This window comes from Pteropus alecto, unplaced genomic scaffold (genome assembly GCF_000325575.1).
Source record: "Pteropus alecto unplaced genomic scaffold, ASM32557v1 scaffold237, whole genome shotgun sequence".
Taxonomy (NCBI): Eukaryota; Metazoa; Chordata; class Mammalia; order Chiroptera; family Pteropodidae; genus Pteropus; species Pteropus alecto.
Window position 1 is genome coordinate 1,456,257 of NW_006440624.1, and position 19,055 is coordinate 1,475,311.

Sequence of the window (19,055 nt, forward strand, 5' to 3'; positions counted from 1 at the left end):
TTAAACAATGATTTATCTGAGATTGTCCGATTGATGCAATATTTCTGCATGCTATTTCTCTTTTGTGGTTTTCGAATAGACAATATTGTAATTTTAAAAAGAGTAATTGTTATGAACATTTTGAATGTAAAAACATAATGGTTTTACACATCTCAAGCTTCTTTTTATCCCATTATGAACTAGTCAGATATAAATAATAAAAATGTCCATAATGAGCTGACTAAAAACAGAAAATACCTGTCAAAGTTTCTATGTAAGATAATGCAGTCTAGGTATAACAAACTATTACAATACATTCATGTAGTTTACAAATATTTTCCATATATTTGAGCTTCACAACAATCTACGGCTGAGAAATATGGGTTATGAGGCAAGGCTATAGTTATGATTACAAATAAGACAGTAACAGAGCCAGACTAGAGTCCTGGTTTCCTCACTTAAGAATGTCTTTTTGTTTTCCTAAGACACCACATTATAATATCCAAATGTATGTGTAAGCATACATTTTGTGTGCGCTCTTTATTCATCTGCTCTCCTAACATCTTACCATTTTTTAGATAGATTAAAAAATAGATCAAACACCAGTTTACCCACATATCATTGCCTACAACCAGTAATTACCCACGTATGGCTTTATGGTCAGAGCTTTTTCTTAATTGGTACTCATTTTGGACCTGTGTTTTTTGTTCTAATTCCTATTATTTAATGCAGAAATTACACTTTTCCACAATATTGACCCAAAGCTTTAGAATTCTCAGGTCGAAACATTAATGCGAGCAATTAGGAGCTGACGATGTATGTATAGTTTACAGACAGACCAAATGGCTGTAGATATCTGCATATGGAAGATTTCAAACATCAGATCAACTTCTTTTCTGTACCATTAAATACTTATTTTTCTTGCTCTAACCCATAAAGCATGCTCCAACATATAAAAAAACATTTCTTCTTCTTTTTAATGAACTACTGAAGTTCAATGTGGAAATTTAATGAAACATACCTCTAATCTGAATAGCTATGTGGAAGACTGGCTTTACCAGATTCCACCGAGCATTTATTATGTGTCTGCATTGTGCTAAACACTTTAGTTACATTATCAAATTGAATCCTGACATCAAGTCTATGAGATAAATACTATTATTATACACATTTTACACATGAGGAATCTAAGCCAGAGAGGTTAAATACGATGGTCAAAGTCCTATATCTAGTATGTGTCAGATCCAAGCCCTGACGACCTACTGGTCTGACTATGAAACCCATATTCCTGATCTCCGTGCTATCCCATGCGATTCCCACATGAAGAGATACCAGCGCAACCCTTTTCTATGGCCACAGCTGCATGGAATCCTGGCCAACTAGCTAATGAAAAGCAACCTTTCTAAGGCTTAAAAGTCATCTCTGAAGGTCACAAAAACCAAGAAAACAAACAGAGCATAAAGTTTTGGAGCTGGACAACTCTGATTTCAATATCCAGTTCCCCTATTTATCAGATGTGTGACTTAAGCAATTGCTTAATATCTGTAAGTTTTGGCTTTTTCATCTGTAAAGTAAAAGTATACCAACGGCCATCTAGTCTGCCACAGGATTAAATAGTATATTTAAAAAGATAGTATATTAAAGCACTTTAGCACATAGTGACATAGTAAACACAAAATCACTGGTAGATATTCTTATAATTGTACCAGTGAGTCTGTAAAGCTCACCAAACAGAAGCCACACAAATAGATTTAAGAAGCAAGATCTAAATTGACTGTGAGTAACATACCGCAGTGCACATTTTATAACCAACTCCAAAGTCAAAACGACATTGCTCATCCATAGAATAATTGATTCCAGGAAGTTCCGGGAGTTTGGGCCAATCATGTTCAAAAGGGTCATCAAGGAGACAGTCATAAGAACTGTAAGAAGAACAATAGTGCATGTCGTTAAATGTTTTTTTTTTTTTTTTTATCATCTCCTAACAAAAAAGTAATCTTAAGTTACATACTCTGGAATTTCATCGAATCATAGAGCAAGACCACAAAAGTATATTTTTAAGGGTTTTGGTTTTAATTACATTAAAAAAAAAATCCTTCGCCCTTATTCATTCCAGGAAAATAAGACAAGCATGATTTAGGAATGCAGTAGAACTGTGACAGCTTTATTAGTGTCCCTAGCTGAACTCCCACATGGCATGGCAGAACAAATGCTGACACCATGCTATACGGTATAGGTGGTAAACTATGCAGGCATTGCAGAAGCATCCTTTCCACACCCTCAACTCGAATCTGACCATTAGTCAAAGATTCCATAAAGAATTTACTAAAAAGAAACCGTAGTTTAAAAAAATCACTTAAATTCTAGGTTTATGGCTTAAAATACTGTGATTACATTATGGGACCATTGTGTCAAAAGCTGAGTCACAAGAAAACGTTTATTTTTTAAATTTTCTTTTACTGGGAGTTTTGTTATGATCAAGGTTCTAAGAGGCAGTTTCAGGTCTGTATTTCTGTTATGACATAAACGCTCTCATGACATGCAGAAAGGAACATACTGAATGTATCTTTTCAATTCTTGGCCACTGCATCGGGACCAGTGGTAACGATGAAATGCCGCTTGCACCAAGGGAGCCATGACACTTCCCATGGCAGTTTCATCACCGCACCTGTTGCCTTGTCCATCATGCTCCATTCCCAACCTAGAACACAAAGTGATACCTCACTGGTAAGAATATAAAGGCCCTGGATTTTGCTTTATTCATGCTTTAAAAATAAGTACAGCAGGCCCTCGAACAACATCATTTTGTTCTATGTCATTTCCTTGTAACATTGATGAGATGCTGCAGGAACTTAACTCTTGTTTATATCAATCAGCCTATGGTAAAATTGCTTTCATTATATGCTGTTTTGCTTAAAGCTGCAGAACCTATTGACGACATTAAGTAAGGACTTACTGTACAGGGAAATGTGTATTTTTTAAGTTAACATGGCTTTTGTGGAGGAGTTACAGATATTGTGAAATAAGAGAAAAATATGACAGAAATGCCTTTCTTATTCTATAGCTATGAAAAATGCAGGGGTGTCTCTGCAAGCCAGTCATTCATTCAGTTTCAGTGCATGACCTCTTCTCTGTTTTCAGCTCCTCACACTTGGCAAGGGCCGAGAGCTGCATGCTGGCATGCACTCTGCCCAAAACATTAACAATACTGAGAGAAGAAGTAAAGAAAAGACTTCCCCCCCCGCCCTTTATAGCTGTCAACAGTGACTTACACATGGCCAGTTTCATGGGCTACTACAAAAGCAGATGAAAAACCATCCTCATGATTCAGGGTACAACTTCTCACTGGATGACACATGCCTGTGACTGGAGCATATCCTGTAGAGAATAACAATTACTTTTATTTTCATTTTATGAGAAAACCCATTAAGAATTACTACTGGATCTTTGCCTAGGAAGAAAAACGCCTTTCAGGAAACAGAGACAGTATTGTTTCGCTGCTAGCATTGTGCCACATTCTCTTGGGAAAACCACAGGTAACGGTCTCTAAAAAGATTCATTGGGTCCGCATTTTCTCCCTTCCTAAGGGAAGGAACTGCCCGGGTTACCATTCTGTTCTGCCCACCAACTAAGCCTTGTCTTCGTGTTTTAGTGAATGGTCCTTCGTATCATAATACCAATGAAGGGAGCCAGAAATTCCATCGACATTGAAAAGAAAATCATCAGTCTACTTTTTTCCAAAGCCTACATCAGAATTTATTAGATAAATGTAAGCTGACTTTGGAAGAATGCTCATTGGCAGCAGTCATGTCTCATGGCATCTCTTTTCCCATTCCAAACACTTAGTGGGAATCACACTGCATTTTACAGCATCCCCTCCATACCCCAAGTGCATAATCATTATTTTAAAGGCAATTATAATTTATTATAGCATTTAAGTGGCATTTAACATTGCGAATTCCACAGAAGTCACTGGAAGCAATAGAAAATGTACGCTTGGCTGATGCATGGTGGAAAGTGGTGGTAGAAATGTGAACATTTGAACAGATTTGGGATTGCTTTTGAAAAATCATGCCCTTAAGTTTTTCTTCTACATATTAATGGAAATACCTTGCATTCCAGCAGGTCCAAAGTCTTGCCTGGTTAAGAAAATTGCATGATCATGGTGTTCAGCATGGTTGGGATCAGATTTTTGTTGTTGGCAAGCCCAGCGACACACATTCTCCAAGCTTCTGGATGGGTTTCCCCTTTCTATGAGGCTGATGGACTGAGAGGGAACAATATATTGAATGCATACATAACATTTTCCCAAAAGCTTCCTTAATAACTTTCTCTGAAGTCAACATTTGGGATTACAGTTTTTAAATAATAGTAGTTCAATATTATTATTTGGGGCTTGTTTAGATACCTACTTTCCATTGGGAGTTTTAAATGTCCACGAAGGATATCTTTATGATAATATTACCTGTGTGAAAGGTGACTGATACCATTTATGGGAATATGTGATGGTGAGATTTGTTATTGTGAGGCAACTCAATGTCAGTGATTTGGTTAAGAATTCTAGTAGTCTAAATATTTTCTAATTCAGCTTAGATTTTTAGTTTCATAATATATTAAGAATTAAAAATAGAGAGAAAAGTTCTGGCATAAGACTTATCCTGAGCTGTTAAAGTAAAAGATCGTTAGCTGTGTTTTTTTTGTGGGGAGGGGGGGGCGCGGTGGCGGTCAAGAATTAATCAACATATAGGAACAATATAAGTTCTTCAATGAGCTGGCAAAACTAGTCCAACCTTTGTTTATGAGGAGTGGTAAAATTATATAAACCTCATACTGAATAAAACAACTTCCTTTTAATGTCACAGCAATAAAGAGGGGTGTACACTTATCTTGTAGTTTCAATAAATGGATTGAAGTTCCTTGGAATGTTGCTACTATCACATTATGGTCAGGAGGTAAAAGTTCAGAGGGAAAGGGTCCATCCTTCAAGAACCCAGGAGCCACACTTCCCAGAGTAGTTCCGATGGAATGAGAAATTCAACTTGCAATCCCAAATTAGTCCCTACTTGGCTGACAGACTAAGAGTTTTGTTATATTTCAGCAAATGTTATTATCAGTGTTTACATTCTTAATAAAATTAGCTTGGTTTGTTATATACTGATCACATACTTCTACAAACAAATGATTTAACAACCAATTGAAGGCCGTTGACATCTCTGGCTGGAGCTGACTTGTACTCAGTGTTAGTGACACAAAGTTGGTTGGTCAAGTTAATGAGACAAAGATCAATGACACCCTCTCATCAGAAAATGATAGTGGATGTTAAATACATAATGAAATGCAAACATGTGCATTTTTCCAAATATATAATTTCATTAGTATTTCATAACCAGGAGAATTTAATTATGGAAAGAGGCCATATAATTTTAAACATCAAAAAAATTGCCAAGTTAGTCACTTCCCCTATGTTTTCTCCTCAAAGTGAGAAACCATTCCATCCTTTTCATTATATCCAAGGACAGGGACACATCTAGTGCCATTTGAAAGCCAAAGTTAATTACATTACATGAAATGTCTACTGTGTGCATTTTGATCCAACTTTTAATTTTCAAAGAACTAAAACTCTTTTAAATTAAAATATTCACTGGATGCTTCATTTTTAAGTGGAAGTATATACATGTAAATTATTGTTTTTAACAAATCATGAGAGGGCAAGGATCTTTGTTATTTTCCTTTGCTGATATATTTGAAGCACCTAGAAAGTACCTGACACATAATAGGCACTCAATGTAGATGTTCTGAATGAATAAACGAATCATAAATTTAATAATAATGACAGACTAAGGAAATTCTTTTTCCTTATAATGGCATCCATTTGTTTTCACTTATAGTCATGCCTGAAGTCAAAATTATGATCTACAACACAGAGGCAAACAAAGTAAATGGTACCAGCACAAGGATCATTCATCATCTGCACAAACTTGGAGATCTCCACTCATTGTGGCAGTTTCTCTTGGGTTCAGAGCAACCCGGGTTAATGTGATACATATCTATGTCACTTGTTAGCTGCAGTTTCAGCAATTTAATCTTCTGTTTTTTAACCCAGTCCTTACTTTCTATAGCTTGCATATTTTAAGCCAGTTTACCTTTGCATAACCCAGCATGATCATGCGTACCAGGACCACATTTATATGCACTCCTAGGGATTCATCATGGTAAATTTCATTCACCTAGAAATGAAGCAGATAATTACCAAAGGCAACACAAAGGATTTCGTAAAATGAGTAACAATTAATGGATCAGCCATGTAATCACAAGCGCTGAAGTCAAAACACTTTTTCAAAAAAAAATTAGTTTAAGCTGAACTCTGAAATGAAATTACTTACTGTTAGCTTTGGAATAATTGTCGAATACATGATTTACTGATTTTGTAAACTCCAGAGTATCATGAACATAGAGAATATGCTTTAAAAGGGCTTCATTAAACTACTGTAGTGTAAGAAAAGAGTCCATGTGTGCTATAATCCACATATAACATTTACCAAAAGCAACCACAAGAGGGTGACTCTAGCGTAATGTCTGCTAGCTTTGAGTGGCTGCAACCATGTAGAGGGAAACAGACAGCAGGCATTTGCCTGCTAGGATGCCCATGTCACTACCAGGGGTAGTACGTCTGGTTGGAGGAGACCATGGAAGTGAACCCAGTGTGCAGGAGTGGGGTCTTCTCAGTGTCCCCCTTGGCAGTGGGATAGCTGGGGCAATGGATACTTAGAGTCCTGCAAAATAGAAGTCCTTCAATATTTGAATTATTGTGAATGTATGGGTGCATACCAGATGAATGTCCCTCTCAGATATAGAGCAGAAGAGCAAAGTTGAGTCACTCCTTTTTATTTAATTTTTAAAATTAGGTTGAAATTTCTAAAGTGATTTTATATATTGTAAAATCATAGATATTAGAATTTAAGCAATCTCAGAGGTGAGTATAATACAGTTTTATAAATATGATGAACATGAAGACTAGAAATTAACCAGTGTGCAAAAACATACAGTTAGTTATTAGCAGATATGACTCTATAGTGGACTGTCATTGTATTTTCTGATCAAGCTAATACAAAATTAGTGTCAATAAAGAATGCTTAGTAAGTTCGCAAGTGCCAGCAGGAGTGAGAAAGGTGGGGTTATCTGGCTAGATTAAAAAGTTAGCTGTTCCTGAGAACAGGGACCCAACATTTGTTAAAACAACTAAAAGAGAAAGTGCAATTCAATTTGAGATCCAGGAGGACTGGATAGTGAACACAGCAAATTTAAAAGCTATAGAGAAAAGATAGACATAATCTCATAGAGAGAGGTGTTAAAAAGAAATATAACTCAAGAATGATAAAATGCTCTAAAAAAAATAAAAGAAATTCATGAATCATAAAATTGAAAATGCTGCACAGATCAAGATACAGACCAAAATATCTCAAATAAAATGTTTCAAGAATATATTGGGACTAAACAGAACACCTTTAAAAATCAAGCCTTAAATGTAGACTAAAGCACACTGACTGAATTTGTAGGTGGAACGAAAAAAGGGAAGAATAGCTAAGATGAAGATAAAAGATCAGATGAAGTTCATATATATATGAAAGATGACAAAGTGTAGATATAGAGTCCTTTTAAATGGGGAAATGCATGTATATATACACACATTCATTTACAAATATACACACAAGCATAGAATAGTAAGATCCATTTAATACCTGTTCAAAATGGGCCAAGGATTGGAAAAACATACAAACAAAAAACAAACAAACTGCAATCAGGTGTGCAGGCAGGTAGCTCATCCCCAAGCTGTCCCACTAATAGGCCAGATCACACCTGAAGTATTGGGTTCCTTTTGTCTGTGTAGTCAAATAATACAAGAGAGGTGTTGACAAACACAAATGTATCCAGAGAAGAACAAAGAGCTAGGAACTTAGAGAATATGTCACATAAAAAATGACTGGGGATACACAGTGGCTAAGAGCCTGACACCAGACACCAATAGTCTCAGTGGACATCGTGGTTCAACCCCTCATTGCTTGTGTGGTCTTCATCTTTCTGATCCTCAATCAAATGGACATATTAAGAACACTATCTCACAGGGTTAGGGTAAGAATAAAAATATTTAATTCATGCAAGTAAATTCTCAAAAAATTCTAGTGAAGGGGAGGGAAGGACATTAAAGAACATTAGAGTGTGGGAAGTAGAAAAGAAACACCTACAAAGAAGACTTAGTAGCCACCATATGGAAAAGGGATTTGATTTACCCTGTATAGCTACAGAAAATAAAACTAAAAAACCATGGGTTCACATTATTAAAGGGGTGGAATTCTGGTCAATATAAGAAAAATTAAGTGCTGGGCAAAAAGTTGTGAACTTCTTATGACCTTTTCTGGTCATGGGCAAATGCTCTTATCTTACTGCCTAATTGAAGACGGACTCTCCCCGCCTCTTCTGCATTAATTAGCTGATAAGAAATTCCTAACATTATAGTTGCAATAAAAGTAAAAAGTCTGAAGCCATGCCTGTCACTAACATTCACCCAGAGATTCATGGATACTTCGAGACTTCTTGTACAACAGCTATTTTGAATCGGCAGCAGGGCTTCACTCGATATGTACTTTGCTTAATGTAATTGAAATGTAAATGCATTCAATATAAAAAGCAAAAAAGGTTGAAAGCAATGTTAGTAAATACACAAAATATGAGAACAATAAAAATTAAAACTAAAGTAGTCAGGTTTTAAAAAAAGTGAATTAATTTCTGGAGAAAAGGTGATGGAGGGGAGAGAGGCACTTAGAGCCATTGCAGAATAGCAGTGACAACTATCTTTTAAATGTCATCGTAAACCCCTATATCAGGAAATCTTAGAATCATGAAGTTATCAGAAAGTGGTGGTAATGGCAAATGGCTTGTGGTATCTGAGTTAGTATAATGTACATATAATCACCCTAAATTAGAATATTCCTGTGTACTTGAATTTTAAAATAAGTACAGTGCCAAGAAAGAATAATGGACAAAACTCATGTTCTCAATGGCAATATTACACAAATATATTTCATCTATTTCATAGCAATATTATATTGTAAAATGATGGAATTAAAGGATACTTTCTGAAAGCCAAATTTACCATTTGCCAAAAGAAAAATTTTATTTAACGAAAGTCACTATTATGCCAGACTAATTAGATAATAGAGTGCTCTGGTGGAAATCAAAATTAGTTAGGAAATGTCCAGAGTCAGCACACATTTGTGAATTGTCACAGGGTATACCCAAATTATCATGGGTAAGAATAATCAAATATAAGGCACTAATATTTACACACACCAGAAAGTAGTCTTTCAATATGGCAAATCAACAAATATTAAGTGTCTGTATTGTGCAAAGCACTGGATATCACTTATGGTTTTGCCCTTCAAGGTTTAAAAAGTTGCTTCCTATACATTATTCACTTTTAAAATGTACTTAATAATTTGGTGGCTTTTCATCTTACCAGGCCTTATCAATAATAGGAATCAATATTTGTATACTCTAAGACACATAGGCTATGATAAGAGTTGAAGAAATAATTAGTATCACAGGATTAGCTATTAAAAGACCTCGATTCAGTCCCAGCTATGCGACCGATAAACTGAGTAACCTCATGCTTGTCACTTAACCTCTCTAAGCATGTTTTCTCACTGGCAAACTGTAATTACACTTGCTTTGCCTACCTCACAGGTTGTTCAAAACAAGCAAAATGCCACAGCTTACCCTCAGCATAATATAAAGTACTTTAGCACTCTTCCACCTACCCATGCCAAAAGTTTTTAAAGATTTATGGATGTATTTTCATAATCTACTTGAAAAGAGCAAAAACAAACAAACAAACAAAAATACGCCCCCCCCCGCCCACGAAAACCCAACTGACTGCTCTTAGTTTTCACTGAAAGAAACGTCAAGACTCATGCTTGAAATGTGTTTAATTTCAGTTGAATGAAAGATGTAGTTTAACCTATCAAAAAAAAAAATGAAACTAATTTTTTCAAGAGTATTGTCTAAATGTGCAAAAGCTCTTTCCAGCAGATGGCAGTACGTACACTTTAGAGGGGGGAAGGGACAGGCTGCTTAATACACCTGAATGTACTGACACACTAGTGGGTGTGTCTGCCTTTTCTTATATTTATATATAAACAAAATAACTTCTCTAACATTAAATAAGAATTTAAAGATATTTTAACCTGAGGAAGGCATTGTGAATTTTGATCGCTTTATTTATGACTCTTAAAAGCAAAGAAAAATACTGAAGACATCTTTATTTAATTGTTTTTCAGTGTCACCTGATTAAAACTTTATATAAAAGGCATAAAGAAACACTCCCTTGACTTAGCTTTAAATCACAAATTTAACGGTCAATAAGTGATATAAAGAAAAAACTAAAAGCATGTCATACTGAATTAACCATTCGAATCTGTCAAGATGAACTAAAATAATATTTGTTTAGAAAACATTTTTACAACTCTTAGTGACAAGGAAAGTAATTTTTTCCTTAGTAAAAACATCAACAACAAACAAAAACAACAGCTAATATTACATATAGCTTTTTGGCTTCCACATACTGTTCTAAATCTTAATTCAAGTAATCCTTGCAATGACTTTAGAGATATTATCTCCATTATATATTTAAAGAAATTGAGCCCCTCACACACCAAAAAAGAAAAATTGAGGCCCAGAGAAGTTAAGTGACTTGCCCAAAGTCAATTAGCACACACAGCAAAAAATGAATGTCTAGGCAGTCTGACTCCAGAGTCAGTAATTTTCAGCATATTGCTACACTTCCACAGACCTGCAGGACACAGCACTGTCGTTATGCACAAAAGATCTGGTTTTAGAATAATCAATAGTGATTTGCTACCCCTGAGTTTAAGAAACTAGAGTAAAATCATATTGATAAAGAGAACTTAAAAATTTACTTTCTTTTCATAACATTCCCTCATGTAAATTTTAAGGAAATAAGGAATTAGATTCAATTTACTATAACTGAGAATTTCTTGATTATCATATAATGTATTCTAAAAAAAATATTGAGAAAAAATAAAGAGGAGCTAAGAGCTGATCACTGGAAAACCTGAGTAAGACTTGAAAAGATAGAGCTGAAATTTATAACCAGTGTTTTAGATTGTAAGAAAAACATTAGGCATAAAGATTCTAAGAAGTCACATATCTGACACTACAAAAGACATATCAAAGTCTGTGAAAAACTGACTATCCTTTCATCATGTGAGCCAATCTATTAGGGCATGGGTAGATTTTCTGTGAGGTGTTTAAGGTTGAGCCCAGAGTCTTTATTAAATTACCTGAAAGGAGTAAACAGAACATTAATTCAATTTTCAGATGCTATTAAATTGAAAGGGGTTACCAATGATGTGAAGGGGGAAAAAAGTAAAATCAAGTCGAGTATTCTTTTCCTTGAAAAGAAAATTCCTTCCAGGTTTGTTCCCGGACAGGACAATTTCTCCAAGGACATTTCCCTGGCAGGACAATCTGACCTGCTTTGTCTGACTAGCTGATGAACAGCTTTGTCTGGCGTCAACAAAGCAACATTCGTTTTTCTCTCAGATGAGTGGATTAGGTCTTGAGTGGCAGTATAGCTTAGTGGTTAAGAGCATGGGCTCTGTAGCCAGACTGCCTGGGTTTGATCTTAGCTGTGTAACTGTGGGCATGTTACTTGTCTCTGTGCCTCAGTTTTTCATCTGTAAAAATGGGATAATTATAGTTCTGTCCTTATAAGATTGTTGAGAAGAATAAATGAGCTCATATATGTATAGTCCTTAATGTTGACTTGTTCCTGCAAATATGAAAATGAAAATTGTTAGCCATCATTAGTATAGTTATTCACACAAAAACAAATAAATGGTATATGTATATGATTTTTTTTAAAGAAAGACTTTTGATTAACTGAAGGCAAACAAGTAATAGGATAATCTAGGAGATTTTGGCTGGAAGAATAAATAATTCTGAAATAAATTGGGAAAAATGTAACTCTATCCACAACTATCTCTTGTAGATCTAAAAGTTCCAAACACATACTTAACTTGGATTTTCAGCCCTGTACTCTATATTCCATTTACTCAGAGTAGGTAGCTGTCTTCCAACCTGCCAACTCTTCTTCCCTCACCCCCAATCTCAGACAAATAAGTACTTTTAATGAATAGTCTTATCAAATATTTACTGAACAGGTGCTGTGTACTCAATTGTCCTAGGGGTGAGAAACTGAATAGTAAATGAGTTTGAGTCTGTTCTTACCATGAATATATTCTAACAGGCAAAAAGAAATAAACACAAAAAGACATGTGGACAAGGTCATTTCAGAGGGAAACAGGTGCTATGAAATAAATAAATCCAAGTGACGAGATAGAGGCCAAGAGGTTGAGAAAGAAGTTACCTGAGGCTGAGCAGTCAGAGCACGGAGATGCATGGACAGGAAGGAGGTGGTCTGTGCCTAACTGAAGAACGATCAACTGAGGCAAAGGAAAGAGCAAGTGTACAAGCTCCACTACATTATCATGAAAATTTACATCCTATCACCACTTTAGCAAGAGACTGAGACTTAGAGAATGTCTATGATTTTCCCCTCAAATAATTAGCACAGCCAAAAGTCAAATAAGCCTATGCGACGCCAACTGCTGTTTTTCTTCACAGCTACCTTGCCTGTCTTTTTCTTTCTGTCACAGTGGAATTGCTAAGTGTCTACTTTCTTCTAAGGCTCTTTCTCACTTCCTTAAAGACATTCGCTCAAAAAAATCAACTTTGTTTTTCTTATTCAATCTCTCCCTTTCTCGATATTCCTTTTCCTTTTATTAATATTATCAAAAAATGTCCTTCATTGTAAAAAGTGACCTGCCTATGTTTTGTGGCATTTAATACTGTTTACCACTATATTCTTCAATAATATAATTCTGTATTTTTTAAGCAATTTGAGCTTATCTTGTTTTGCCTAATCTGCACATGTATGTCAGTGTATCTTAAAGTTTTGTTTTTGATTCTCTTCTCTTCTCTTCTCACATACATTCCCTGAAAAGTTCCATCTGCTGCTGTTTCTTCAACCACTACCTATAGGCTGATTAATTCCAAATGTTTATATATCTAAAAGCAATTCACCTCTCATACACCAAAGCTATCTGTTCAATTCTAGTAACAAACAAATCTATTTGGAAATATAAATAACTATATATCTCAGAGTGTACTCGTCTTCTCCCTAAAATCTATTCTCTTTTGAATATTCTATCACAGTTGAAGACTAAATGACCCTCGATTTCTTCCTCTTCTTCAAGTATTATAGTCAATCTATTACCAAGTCCCATGGAAATTTCTTAAACCTATCCTTCCTACCTGCCTCACATCCAGCAGCTCAGCACCTATCCAACTCAGTTGGACTGCTGCAATAGCTTGCTAAAACTTTAGCATTTGGGGAATTAGGGCCCATTTCAGTAGTTCTCCAGGAGGGCAGATTATAAGAATTAAATGATTGTTTTCAATAAGCATGAGTCTGTGCTTTTATGTTAATTATGATTTTACCTCACTTATGCATCAAAGTTAGTTTGGGTGGATCAAGAGCAGGCAATTTGGCTACAAGGCCTTACAAACTCTTCTGGCCTTTGGAACAGCAGAAGTATACCAAAAGCACAGGTAGAACTGATTAACCTTCAAGAATGGAAAAAATGATTTCCCCAGCAAACTAAAAAGCTTTCTGTGTTTTAGGGCCCTGGGAAAAAGGAAGAATGGAATGAAACTGGGAAGGATAAGGTCAGTCAGATTAATTTTAGCATAAAAAAAGGAAAAATGAGTGAATGTCAGGAAAGAAATCTGGGTCTGAAGAATCAAAGGGGAAAGAGAAAACTGAGGTGCTACATACAGTAAAAATCAGAGAGACCTCTGAGGCAGCAACACTGTGTGGATGTCGTGTTATGTTAATGTAATCTGTGATGTGAGAATGCCCTTTAGAATGACTGGTCCAGGACATTCGAGGGAAGGTTGTGCATGTTTATATGCGGGGTGGCTGAACTGACTTGTGCTTACTCTAATTTGACTCTGACCCGGTAAATTCAATCCACATTGGGGAAAGTAAGATAGTTTGCTGAGGCAGGGAGGGGTTGTGTAAACCACAAGGAGTTTGGAGCCAGACAGAATCTGGTTTGTCCTCTAATTCTGGCACATAAATATTATGTGTCTATGTTCACAGCACAGTTTCTAACAGAGTCTCTTCCTCCAGATCATTGTAATAAATCTAGGATTCTCTTTCTAAAATATAGACTGATCAAGTTACTCATCTTCTTTAAAACACTTTATGACTCTTCATTAGCAAGGTAAAAATCAAACTGTTTAGAATGGCACATGTTTTTCTACAGCCCCAGCTGCTCTATCCAGCCTCATCTTCTACATTCTCCACTAAATGCCCCTCAGTTTCACTTACAGGTACAACTCCAGTGGCTCCAAAGAGCTACCACTTTTAGTATCTTTTTACAATCTGTTCTCCATCTTCCAAGTCCCATCTTCTCTTTTCCTAGCAGAGAAATGCCCATTTATTCTCTAAAGTCCAACTAAAATGACATATCCTCTATGAAGACTCCATCTGCCACTGGAATTATTTGCTAAACCATATCCCCTCCTTTTCAATTAATGTTTACATAATACTTTGCAGCTGAATCTTTTGAAGAAACTATCACTTTTTATTATTGTTATTTGTTGATTTGTTTATTTCACCTGCTAGAATTAGCTCCTTATGGAAAAGAGCTAAATTTTATTAATTTTTTACCTCTCTAGAATCTAACAGAACTTGGTCTACAAGAGGATCTGTATGCTAGGTGAATTAGTGACAAGAGGACAGTGTGAATTCAAATCTAAGAAATGGATCGAAGACAATGACCCAAGATAGAAACCCACTGCATGATTTGCTTAGGTTGCCTAAACATATACTCCCCAGATAAATCTGTCTTGCAGTTATTCAACATTTTCAGAAACATTAGTTAAGAAGTCAAAAGCAGTGTTGAGATGTAATGATCACTAAGTAACCAGTAACCACACATATTTGCTCTTTTTTTTTTTTTTTTTAATGCCTACTGCACCTGGTCTTCCTAGGTGGTCTCCCATCTAAGTACTAACCAGGCCTGACCCTGCTTAGCTTCTGAGATCAGACAGGAATGGGGTTGTTCAGGGTGGCATGGCCATAGACCATGGACTCTGGCTCCACTGGGGCACGAACTCAGGACCTTCTGCATGTAAAGCAGACATGCTAACTTCTGCACTATGGAACCATGTCCCGTATTTGCTAACTCTTGAATAAGTCCATTAGTGCTTTGTTAGGACCAGAGTACTTCTGTGAGTACAAATTTTCTTTTAAAAATCTTAGATAGGAAAACCTGCCACATCCAGATAACATAACTATGCTGCTATTAGTTCATTATCCATCATAATGAACAGTAGTCAATGTCAATATAAAAAAGAATTGATGATTTCTTCCTTAATTATTAATGATTACTTAGAAGTATAAGATTGTTTTTCATACTAGGAGGCATCCTTTTAAATCAACTGTTTTCTTTTCACTTGGTAAATCCTGAAGATTAAGGCATAGACTCAATTCTCTGCAGGGCATTAAAAATTTCATAAATCTTAGCGAATGACAAGGATAACTGCCACAGGCAGCAAAGTGTTGGTGACAGGGAACATCTGGCACAATTGAAAGAAAACAATCCACCCTCTAAACCACAAAATCTGCTTCACCGCTCTGTTAGAATTTTAAACTGGATTGCTAGCTGCTTTAATTCAATCAGGCATGTAACTGAATTCTTATTTCAATAACTTGAATGGTATTCTCACAAGACACAGAAACGGTAAAGGAAAGACATCAGAGTTTTATTTGGCAAGGGATATACAAGAAGCAGTAAAACTTAGGGAGGACAAGCACTGGGCTCTGAAGGCAGAGAGATGTGGACTCAAGTCTTGGCTATGCCATCTATTAGCTGTTGGATTCTGGGAAAGCTGCCTAACTTCTCTAAATCTCAATCTCCTCATCCATAAACTGGGACTGGAAATTAACATATTTCAGGGTTGTGGAATATTATATAATTCATGTAAAGTATTTAGCACAGGACCAGACAGACAGCAAAGGCAAAATATTAGTTGGTAGTCACATAGCCTTAACAACATTAAATCATTCTTTGAATCTAGACCTAAAACTAGATGATTCTGAACACCTTCAAAGATTTCATCACTAACCTTCATTCCACACAGTCTGTTTTGTTTTTTCATAGATCACACCATGTCCATAAATGGCACCATCATCCATCACTATTCAAGCCAGAAAAGTATAAATCACAGTGGATTCGTCCCATTCCCTCAGCTCCCGCTCTTTATGCACTGGCAAATTCTATTGATTCTACCATAAATACTCCCTTGTTATTGTAATCACCATCGTCTCTTCCCTAAACTTCTACAATTAATTTTCTGTTTGTCTGTCTTCATTGTTCTTAAATCTCTCCAATCTATTTCTTACAACACAGAAAAAGGCCTTCAATGGCTTTTCTTTAATCCACTTAAAACTGAATTCAAGCTCCTCCTATGACCTGACCCCATGGTTAAGGTGCTATCTGCCACTTTTTACTAGTGTAAAGTTACTAATTTTCCCTTTGTGATTAATAAATCCTTTGTGGGGAAATACTTTTAGACTATGTATATATCCTACTTATTATATTTTCATTCACAAATTTTGTCATTCACTGATGCTTGCCTGCAACAATTATTGCTTTAGTTTTGTCAATTAGCAATTTTCTACATCTATCATTCCAAAATGCTACATTTATTAACTGGAATTCTACTATAAGGAAGAACTGTCCCCCATTTACCTACATAGTCAACTATTTATATAAGTATGAACTCAGAAGTATTTCTTTTATTGCATGTATTATAATCCTTTACTATTATTTATTTTTTCTCATATTATCTCAGATTTGGCTATTAGGAGCCACTTTAAGTTAAGTTGGCTGTACATTAGGGTTCTTAATCTGGGATAGTGTCAAGTGAGCTTTGAATTTCTCTAATGGTATGCACTATTTCGGACACAAATACATTCTTCTTGCTTTTCCTCAAATTCATCAATAAGTCCACACTCTAAAAATCCTTGTTCTTATCTACTACACATACATTTGACTACTAAATATTATTTTGACTAATTAGAGTTTTCAGGTTTGAGTTGATAATTATGGAGCGGGTCAGAAAATTAAAAAAGAAAAGGTCAGCAGCATATTCTTTATTCATGCAAGTTAATATGATATTACAAATTAGTTTCCATTATAGGTTACTCTTTTGAGTAGTCAATCCAAAGCATTAATGAGCACATATATATTTTTTAGTTTACATCATAAAGTCTCCTTTAGATATATTTTTGAAAATTGTGTACTAATGATTATTAACATAAATGTTAAAGTGAAGTTAAAATGGGGATAACAGACAAAATCAGTCTGGCCTTGCATTAACCAAGTATCTGACACTAGGTAAGTAACCTAACATTAGCCTTCAATCCCTGTATCTTCAAAAAGAAGAATGTTAGAGAGGACCACCTTTAATGTTCTTAAATTCTCAGGTGTGATCCTCTGTTAGGACACATAAATGGTAACTTTTACCTAAATTACCTGAAACAAAGAGAGAAAATGGCTGAAAAGCCAAACATTAGAAAACAAAGACTTCTATTGTAATTAATCTCCCTAAACTGATTTCTTGAAAAGAAACTTCATGAATCCTATTTGCATTATAGGACATTAGACTTAAAAGTTGAAAATTTCTTATGATGGAATTATCCTTTGAAATTCTACTTTCTTTTGTTTTTGATCATTAGTGACCTTCCGCTTTTTATCATTATAAATCAAGACTATCCTAAAACTCTTTACAATATTTCCTCCTTTTACCTTCATAATATTGCCAGGAGCTATTCTTTTCTATCATAGATCAAGGGAGAATGAGAACTGGCACCTATCCTTTACATTTCATTGGTTTTCCTCTTAGCAAGGTCCATATTTTCCCCTGCAGCAGCTAAGATATTCCAAAGAAAAGAGACAGTCTGAGGGTAAGAAAACTCATGAAGTAGTAATTAACAAAAGACAAAACAAACAAAAAATCCAACTATACTCAGAATGGGAAAAAGCTGTTACCTGCCTAGAATGCTCAGAGTTCAGTAAGCTAACCTTCACAGCAGCTCACATTGATTGGGTAGGTAGATAGGTAGATATTAGCCGGAGGGAGAAGGACAATGAAGGGTTAAAGACTGGTTTAGCAGTAAAATGTACCGAATAAGATATCCCATAGCTTCAAGTGACTCCCTCATTTTCCCATGGGCAAACGTTAAATAGAAAAATAAGATATCTGACAGCTTCGGGTGACTCCCTCATTTTCCAGGGCTAGGAGTGGGAAGGTTCAGAGGGAGGCACAGGGAATTCATGTCATTTGAGGTGAGAGGGACAGAAGGAAAACAAAGAAACCCCCCTGCCCTTATATCCCTGACCCCATCTTCTCAGGGTACTCAATTCTCTGTTGAGCTCCCCTCTTGGACTTTCTCCCAAGTGCACTCGGCTTACACAATAAATCGCTTCTACTTGCTACTTCTCTGCTTGCTCTCTCTTTCTTCAAGAGTCGGACCTCCATGCAAATCTTTCACTGGGGAACCAAGGACCAAACAACAGAATCACACAACACAGACATCTAAGCTCCAATAACAATCTAATAGCAAACTTCTGCTAACATGGTTTGAATATCAAAATACAAAGAAAAACTGTTGAAGAAATTTCCAGAATAGTCTAATTACTTATAGTTTTTACTCTAAGAAATTTCATTTCTATTTCTTTATTTTCAAAACTTACTCCCATTCTCTTTTCTCAGCTCTTGTCCTTTAGTGTTCCACTAGTGATTTCTAACTAGGGGAGTTCATCAAAATTACTCATTGGGCTTAAAAACAATACTCCTGACTCAGTAGCTCTTTCTTGACTCAGGACTTTTGTAGTTTATGATCCATCAGACTAGATCACTCT

The 19,055-nt window shown here is 35.7% G+C and overlaps 1 protein-coding gene and 1 pseudogene across 1 annotated transcript in view; both read right to left on the reverse strand.

Moving 5' to 3' along the window:
• Positions 1-19,055, reverse strand: part of ADAMTS3 (ADAM metallopeptidase with thrombospondin type 1 motif 3) — a 229,759-nt gene that overhangs the window by 33,604 nt on the left and 177,100 nt on the right. The window contains exons 6-10 of the mRNA XM_006917296.3: positions 6,123-6,206; positions 4,090-4,246; positions 3,252-3,357; positions 2,537-2,680; positions 1,769-1,901 (exon numbers count right to left, since the gene is read on the reverse strand). Coding sequence (XP_006917358.1) covers positions 1,769-1,901; positions 2,537-2,680; positions 3,252-3,357; positions 4,090-4,246; positions 6,123-6,206 — 624 coding nt within the window. The remainder of the gene's footprint in view (positions 1-1,768; positions 1,902-2,536; positions 2,681-3,251; positions 3,358-4,089; positions 4,247-6,122; positions 6,207-19,055) is intronic.
• LOC112484211 lies at positions 15,093-15,211 on the reverse strand (annotated as a pseudogene).